The following is a 9107-nucleotide window of genomic DNA, read 5'->3' on the forward strand; positions in this document are numbered from 1 at the left end:
GTTTGAAATTATATCCATATCCTTAAATTTCATAGCAAAACAACATTCTTCCTAAATCTCCGAAAACATATGGAAAAGTTCAAATCCCTAAACCAAAAACTTTGAAATATAACCTAAAAAGGAGGTAAATTATGAAATTTTATCCCAAAATTTTAAACCAAACACTAAAAGTTTAAACCCAATCAGTTAATTTTGAGATATGAAGAAACCCTAGAACTATAGCTTCGAAATTTGGAGACAAAACCCTATAAATAATTGAGAAATGGTCTCAACTAGTAACAATTTTGATAATTTGGACAAAAATAATAGCAACTATGTTTTTGAACATATTTTTACTAGTAATTGGAGACTTATATATCTACAATTGTTGTTAATTGTAGACTTGCAAGTCTACAGTTTATGATAACTATATACTTTCATATATACAGTTACTAGTAAAAGTGTCCAAAACATAGTTGCTTCTATTTTGGTCCAAATTATCAAAATTACTACTAGTTGAGACCATTTCCCTAAATAATTTCAAAACCATTAAAATCTAAGAAACCCTAAAACTCACCATTATTATTTGTCCCAGGTCGCGAGGAGCGAGGGAAAGATGCCGACAGTGACGTCAACCAATGCCGTGCGTCCGTGAGGAAGGTCGGCGCGAAGAAGAAGCTTGACGTGAGAGAGGAGTAAGGCCGTGCGTTCGTGAGGAGTTGGTTTGCGCTTTTAAAATATTTGGCATGTACTAGAGAGAAATAAGAGAAGGGAAGAGAAAATAAGGGCATTATAAGTGGTCAGGGCAATTTAGATAATTTATGGAGTCATGGTTTTCCTAAAAGGTAAAAAACATGGCTTGGTTTTCAAATATGAAGTCGCATTGAGCTCGGAAACTCAAGTTTCCCTTGTGCATTACATGTGAATAATTAAAACATTCAATTTAAGATGTTTTTGCAAATTGATCCATTTTCACTTTTTTTTTTTTTTTTTTTTTTTTTTTTTTTTTTTTGCAAATAACTGTTTCGCATGATTATATATTTTAGTTCTTGTAATTTGATGTTTGAAAACATTACTATCATAACATCGTTTTTCATCATGAAAAATACACTCTTAAAAAATGAAGTCAAGGACCCAAATAGACAAAATCTCTAACATAGACCCGTCTCAAAATAAGTCAAAAATGTGTTAGATTAAAGATCTGCAACGAGTCTACGTCTTCATCATCTTTGACACGGGCAACTTTTGCACAAATTGAACTGCTGCTAAGGCCATAAAATTAAGGCCCTAGCGCGCTCCCAAGGCCGTGAACTCAAGGTCCACGTGGCACACCCCAAGGCTGCAGTATGAGTCATCGTCAATAGTGAGGTATGAGTCTCGGTCGTTAGTGATATGGCGTTGGTTGCCGACGATGGTGGTGTGCCGTGAATCTCTATCATCGAGGATGTAATTTGGGCTTATATGGATGTGGTGTGAGTCTCTGTCTTTGGTATTGCGACATTGGTCATCGTTAAGGATGTGGCATGAGTCTTAATCAGTAGTGAATCGGTGAGAGTTGTAATTAGCGGTGGTGAAAAAGGTCATCGCCATTGCGATGTATCTCTTACTTATTTTGCAAAATTATCGTACCGACATTATCTATTTTTTCACGTTTACTATATTATTGAACACCTTGTTTAGTCGTTGTGTATTGAATGCTTTGTTTTGGATCGTAAAAAAATTAATCGTCTTTCAATATCTCATTAGAAAATTAATGTTACATACATGTTAAAAATCGCCATTTTCCCATTCAATGCTATCAACTATTATGAATATTTTAAACGAATCATAATAGTGCTTTATTTATGTGTTATTTTTTTTCCCGGATTCATACACAAAATAAATAATCACTTATATCACACATATTTTACTTTTATTCTAATTTTTCGGATTCATACACAAAATAAATAATCACTTATATCACGCATATTTTACTTTTATTCTAATAAAAAACCGTATGTATAATTTCCCGAGTTCAAAGTTTAGTTATTTTACTAAAAAAAATAAATTCTTCTAGTTATTTTACTAACAATTCTCTGTTATTTTTTTTTTCTTTTAAGTCAACTACAGAACATTGAAAATAAAAATCATTAGAAAAATGAAGTGTGTCTATAATGTAATGTTTTCATTATTTTTATCTTGACATGTCGTTTTCACTGCATAGAAAATATAGTCTTAAATTATAAGGTTATGTTAAATGTATATCTCTATATATGCTTTATTTTTTGTTAAATTGGGTAAAAAAACAATTTAATGTTTCGAAAACGACACATAGAAGAAATTAATCACTGCAAACAATTTGGCTTTGATGAAAATAAAAATTAAAACAATTCAAGAGTGATAAGTACGTTAACTTTTTAGACTTCTCGTTAAACACTACAGGCGTTGTGGCGTGGTTGGCCTATAATTCGTGGCCAAAAATGAAATTGAAAACAAGAAAACAAAAACAAAAACCTAAAACGCGATGTCGTTTTGTTAGAAATATCTGGATAAACGTCGCCGTTTTTTACGGAATCATCACTTTCCTCTCTCCTCCTCTTCCCTTTATGCCTCTCAGTTGTTAAATGAAGATCTCTCTAACTTCGCTCATTTCTCTCTACCAATCCCTTTTTTCTCTCTCCTAATCGACGGTCCGTTGACCTAAAATCTCGTTCCGGCGAAGCCTGAATCGCGATTCCGACGAATAGATCTGTTTGTCCGGTGTCTCAATTTCACGATTCTAAGGTCGATTCTCTTAACACTCGTAGCGTGTTCTTCAATCGCTTCGCTATTTTAGGGTTCTAGGGTTTCTGACCAGTGATGAAGTCCGAAACCCCGATCCCCTTTCGATTAACGTTCGTTTCTCCTTGTATTTGTTTCAGATCTAGAGGTTACCTCGACGAAGACGTCGTTTTCGACTCGATCTGCTAAAGCATCTCAGTTTAGGGTTTTCATGTTGTGACAAAAAAGCTTCTAAATCAAATACTGATCTTGTTTGTATGTATCTGTATTCCTGTAAAGAGAGAGATAAAAACCGGTGTCTCTTACGAACCAGAGCTTGTATCCTAGGGTTTTGAAAAACTCCTCGAGGTCTTTGTATTCTCAATCCATTAGGTTAATATTGATCGTTTTATCTCTCTGTCTGAGTTTGGTTTGTTGGATTGGAAGAGAAGAAGAAGAAAAAAATGTCGATTTTACCAAAAGGCGATTCGATCGAGATCCGAGAGGTATGGAACGAGAACCTGGAAGAAGAGTTCGCTCTGATTCGCGAGATCGTTGAAAAGTACAACTACGTAGCGATGGACACGGAATTTCCCGGCGTGGTTCTCCGTCCCGTGGGAGTCTTCAAGAACATCAACGACTTCAACTACCAGACTCTGAAGGACAACGTGGACATGTTGAAGCTGATCCAACTCGGTCTGACATTCTCGGACGAGGCGGGAAATCTCCCCTCCTGCGGAACCGACAAGTTCTTCATATGGCAGTTCAACTTCCGCGAGTTCAACCTCAGCGAGGACATCTACGCGAGCGACTCCATCGAGCTTCTCCGACAGTGCGGGATCGACTTCAAGAAGAACAACGAGAAAGGGATAGACGTGAACAGGTTCGGCGAGCTCTTGATGTCCTCGGGTGTGGTTCTGAACGAGGCCGTCCACTGGGTCACCTTCCACAGCGGCTACGATTTCGGGTACCTCCTAAAGCTTCTCACTTGCCGGAGCTTGCCGGAGAATCAGTCGGGGTTCTTCGACCTCATCCATGCCTACTTTCCGGTCATGTACGACATCAAGCACTTGATGAAGTTCTGCAACAGCCTCCACGGCGGTCTCAACAAGCTCGCAGAGATCTTGGAGGTCGAGAGGGTCGGGATTTGCCACCAGGCCGGTTCCGACAGCTTGCTCACCTCTTGCACTTTCAGGAAGCTCAGAGAGATGTTCTTCAGCGGAGCCACGGAGAAGTACGCCGGGGTTCTCTACGGTCTCGGGGTAGATGGACAGACGGCTAATTAAACGAAGAAAAAAAAGGGGGGGATTGGATGAATGAATATTTGTAGACTATTTGAGTGTGAGGCAAATTTAGTTTTTTCATTCTCTTTGTACACTTTGGCAAGAAAAAAAAAAGGAAATCTTTCTGCTAGTTTTAACCTTTAAAAAAAAAATATTTAAATTATATCTTCTTTTTCGTTTTCTGCATGTAAGTGGTAACCGAAACCTTGACTGGTTATTGTAGCTTCTGCGTTTCTTGTAAATTCTATTTAGTGTTTCAATAAGGAAAAGTTATCGCTTTCTATATGCTTCACTGCGATATTGTAGGGTTTTTTATTTTTATTTTTTATTTTAAAGGTATCGATATTGTAGGTTTCTGTAATTGTATATTGGCGGACGCTAGTTATTGTTGAAACTTGGCGTCTGAGCTCAAAGGTTGGAGCTTTTAGGTACACAAGATTTCAGAGTAGTTTTGAAACTGTTACGAAAAAAGAACCCAGTTGCTTGATCACTTTGTTCCCTCTTCGTAGATGAATATGTGCATCCACATGGGTGTCCATGGACTTTTGATCTTTTACTTTTTCTTTATTTGTGGAAACAACGTCTGAAGTTTATCTGTCTAAAGAGAATAAAGGGATAATTTTTGTTATCTTGTTTCTGCAGAGCAAAGATGAATGATTGAGTTTACTTATTCGGTGGAATCTATTATGGTCGTATTTCTTTTTATATCCAAATCTTTACATTAATGTGGTTTAGTTAATCATGAACTTTGTTTGATCAGTTTGCCACTAAACACTGCTTTTGTTGGAGGATGATTTGGATGATGCCTTTTATGCTATTGCCTCAAACTTTATAAGACTAGTTGCTATGTCGTTTTTGTCGTAATTGATTATTTGCCATTACTTCTAATCTTGCAATAACACCTTTTATCATTGATTATTCTTAATAGTGACTTTTGTTTTTATTTTATACTAAAATACTCTCACCTAACTTACTAAATTACTTTTAAGTCCTTACAACTTTTTTTTTCTTCCTTCCATTTAAGTATTTCATTTTTCAATTCTCAGCTCTATTTATGCGCTCAATTTAATCTCATTTTGTTCGACTATTTATTTTCAATTTTTAAAGTTTAATTTTCACATTCAAATCTATTAGTAATAAAAACATTAGAATAATATATATATATATATATATATATATATATATATATTTTAAATGGTTCGTTAAATGTGAGCAACTATTTATATATAAAAAAACTACACTAATTTACGAAAAACCCGTAAAAAACTGGATGCATATATTGACTGCGTTTGACATTGCTTTTAAAAGCTGCTTTCGGCTTTTTGTTATAATCTATTTATTATTTATGTCTGGTTATTTTTTTTAAGTTTAATTAATATTACATTTATTTACGCTTTTTGTTTTGTTTGATTGTTTGCTTGTTTGCATATGCGACGATGGAATAACCGTCGAGAGTTTTATTGCGGAGATAGATTTTAGTTTATGCAAGTTTGAGGTTTTGTTTTTGAAATATCTTGATTTTTTAGTTTATCGAGTTTGTTCGCAATTTACAATTTTTTCTTTCAATTAATCGATGTTATTTTTCGATAATTTGTGTTCGGTATTCATATTCTAAAACAAAATTGGGCACTGTAGCAAAATAACCAGTTTGAAACTATAGATTTTGTTTTTAGCCTATGTTTCATAACTTTTAGGGAAATAGCCAACGTGCTTAGGTGTCAATAATTAATAGACTAATTTACACTTTTACTTAATCAAATGGAAATAATGAATATAATTATATTAAATAATAGGCAATAACAATATAAAATAACAGACAATTTCAAAATTGTTATACGTAGCCTTTAACCTCTAACAAATCTCAACAAAATATTTTATCAAAGATATCATTAATCACGCGGCGTGCTAATCTAGAACGGCTCACCAAGACTGACGTTACTGTTGGGAACCTGTCAACACAGATAATAAACGTAAATTACTGGAAATTATCTCATTCTACACATTTAAGTAATTTGAATGTAAATAAATGGAAATAACTGTAAATAAATCATCTGTACCTCTACATTTTTCCAAAAACAGACATTCGAAAATCTTCACTGTTAAAAAAAAAATTAACAGTGAGAGTCGGGTCACCTCTAATCAAGCTGGAAATAAATGGAAATAACTGTAAATAAATCATCTGTACCTCTACATTTTTTAAAAAACAGACATTCGAAAATCTTCACTGTTAAAAAAGAAAATTAACAGTGAGAGTCGGGTCACCTCTAACCAAGCTCCGATCGTCTCTCCCGCCGACCACCGCCGTCGGATCCGCGATCATCCCATCTTCGATCGCAGCCGTCGGATCCGCGATCATCAACGACCTCCGTATCGTGTGGTTGGCCTCGCACGGCATCTCCGCAACCAACTCCTTGGCCTCCTCCGAAAACCCGCCCCGGCTCAGAATATCCACCACGCACCCGAAATGTTCGACACAAGGCTCGACCCCATCGAGCCTCATCGACTCGAAGATCTTCCGAGCCTCTTCAACCAGACCTCCGTGCCTGCAGGCCGAGAGAGCCCCGAGATAGGTCACTCTGTTGGGCTTTGAACTGGACTCTCTCATCTCGCGGAACGCCTCGGTGGCTTCTCGGGCCCGTCCGTTCTGGCCCAGCCCAACGATGATCGCGGTCCAGCAAACCACGTCCCGTTCCCGTTCGCCCAGCCCTCGGAAAAGCACCGACGCGTCGTCATCTTGGCATGTTGAATGTTAAAAAAAACCAGATCTGAGTGGAGAGAGAGAGAGAGAGAGAGAGAGAGAGAGAGAGAGAGAGAGAGAGAGAGAGAGAGAGAGAGAGAGAGAGAGAGAGAGAGAGAGAGAACGTGGAAGATGAAAGAGAGAGAACGTGGTTAAAAAAAAACCAGATCTGATTTTGTGGAGAGATAGAGAGAGAGAGGAAACGTGGAAGAGAGAGAGAACGTGGATTCTAATATTTGGTAACTACTTTCTACAAAATAGGAATTTAACATGCACAAAAAAAGGAAAAAAAAACGTGATTTTAAAAAACTACTTTAATTATTGAGGACAAAAAAGTAAAAAATATTTTACCACCTAATACGTTTGACTATTTCCCTAAAAATCTCCAAACATAGACTAGATCCCAAACCAAACGTTTTAGGTGACCTAATTACTTAGAAAACTCAAAAAAATTCATACTCACGTTTCAACCCCTATAAGCTTTCATCCGATTTCATTGACAAATCCGACTTATCTTGAGATCTGATAAAATTTATTATGTCTACATTCTTCTAACAGCAATTCTATTGATTATAAAAATAAAAATAATAAGTTGTAATCTCATTCATGATTCAATTCAATAGATTTGTACTCTAGCAAACGTGGCTTCTATAAATCTACATATGCATATATCTTATGTCACAAACCCACGTTGTGCGGCGATTAGTTGCCTTAACACATGATGGATTTTTTTACAACAAATTATACGTCACACACGCACACTTCAAGTATCACACACTTCAAAAAAAAAAAAAAAAAAAATCAAATAAGCAACAAAATTATTAAAACCCACCAAGCCAAATCCACATGAGACGTGAACTTTGAAAATATAAGAAGTCCTTCGTTTAAAAATTAAAGAAGAAGACCTCTTCGTGTGTTTATTTTTTATTTTTTTTTTCTCCTATTTTTAAAGTCTAGAAATATGTAAAGTTGTAAACTAAATTTGGTTTCTCTAGTCAACGATTAAATTTGGCAATTTACCAAGACTATTACATGCTACATACAATTACTTGTATATAGAGTATAGACTATCAGATAGCGCTTGATATTTATTTTTCTTTCCATTCACAGCAAGCTTTTACATTCTGTTTTTTGGCATCCAATACCCAATATCAAACAAGCTTTCATATTAATTCCTTTGGAATCATATATGCACTTTTAATACGTGTCATTTTGTATTCCAGAATATAAATTGATATACATTTTATTAATTATGATGTTTCAAATTTTCAATTATTCTTTTGGTAGCTTATAGTGACAACCTACCCAAAATAATAATAAAAAATTATTAACGGACCTTGACTCTATAATAACCTAATATCTCAACTACGTGTTGCCACTTTTTGCAGAAGTCAAGCATCGTTGCTTTCACGTCCTATTATTCTTCTTAAATCTTAACACAGGAAAATAATAATAACAAATAAATAAGGGCTATTTTGATAACTAACCAAATCAACCTATTAATATTAAGAGAATAGCTAAAATTTCATTTAATTAAGTGAATAGCCCAACTAATCTAAACTACCTAAATTACCCTTTCACACAACTCTCTCTCTCTCTCTCTCTCTCTCTCTCTCTAGCTGTACACACAGAACACACAGACACGTTCTCTCTCTCCTCAACCATTGCCAAAGTCGCGCTTGTTTCTCTTTCTCCGCTTATGCGCTGATTCCGCCGCCGGATCTGCAAATCTCCGCCGGATCGGCGATGGAGGAGGTGGCGGTGGAGCTCGCGCGTGCAAGGGACGCGAAGGAGCGGATGGCCGGCATCGAGAGGCTCCGCCAAATGCTCGTGTCCCGGCAGAGAAATCCGCTGAGTTCGCCGGAGGTCTCGGTGGTCGTCGGTTGCTGCCTGGATCTCCTCCGGGACGGTAGCGTCGTCGTTAGGGATTTTCTGGCCATGGTTGACTTGGTCTGCGTTGAAATTTCCAGGAACGAACCCTAGAACCCCCAAATTCGCGGTAAGTTAATTGAATTAACATACTGGAGTGAGTTAGGTTAATTAATTAACTGATTCGTGAATGATTGAAATTCACAAAAAATTTACAAAAATCATAACTTAAGTCAATTGATATTCAAAGCATTCAATTAATTAACCTAATTCCGAATTCAATCATTGTAAATTAACTTTACTCACAAAAAAATCAGATTGTAAACTAATATTCAACTGATAAGTTAATTAATTAACCTAACTCACTCCAGTAGGTTAATTAAATTAACATATTCGCGAATTTACCAAGGGCGTTATGGTCTGAGCCGAAAATATGGACTATTTGCTTAATAAAATGAAACTTGGGCTATTCCCTCAATAAAAATGACAAACTTGACTAG

General features: G+C 36.1%; 1 protein-coding gene across 1 annotated transcript; it reads left to right on the top strand.

Moving 5' to 3' along the window:
* The first annotated feature begins 2548 nt into the window (after nt 1-2548).
* On the top strand, nt 2549-4286 carry LOC149392167 (putative CCR4-associated factor 1 homolog 7). The gene is made up of 2 exons (XM_089619525.1): nt 2549-2742; nt 2880-4286. Exon 2 carries the CDS (start codon nt 3183-3185, stop codon nt 4002-4004), a length of 822 nt encoding a protein of 273 aa, XP_089475651.1. The 5' UTR covers nt 2549-2742; nt 2880-3182; the 3' UTR covers nt 4005-4286.
* The last annotated feature ends 4821 nt before the right edge of the window (nt 4287-9107 follow it).

This window comes from Urtica dioica, chromosome 7 (assembly GCF_054948205.1).
Source record: "Urtica dioica subsp. dioica isolate 48M chromosome 7, U.dioica_male_clone48M_v1_H2, whole genome shotgun sequence".
NCBI lineage: Eukaryota > Viridiplantae > Streptophyta > Magnoliopsida > Rosales > Urticaceae > Urtica > Urtica dioica.

Bases quoted from the DNA above. Each gene is read 5' to 3' on its own strand.
- LOC149392167 (XM_089619525.1), top strand. From the start codon at position 3,183: ATGTCGATTTTACCAAAAGGCGATTCGATCGAGATCCGAGAGGTATGG.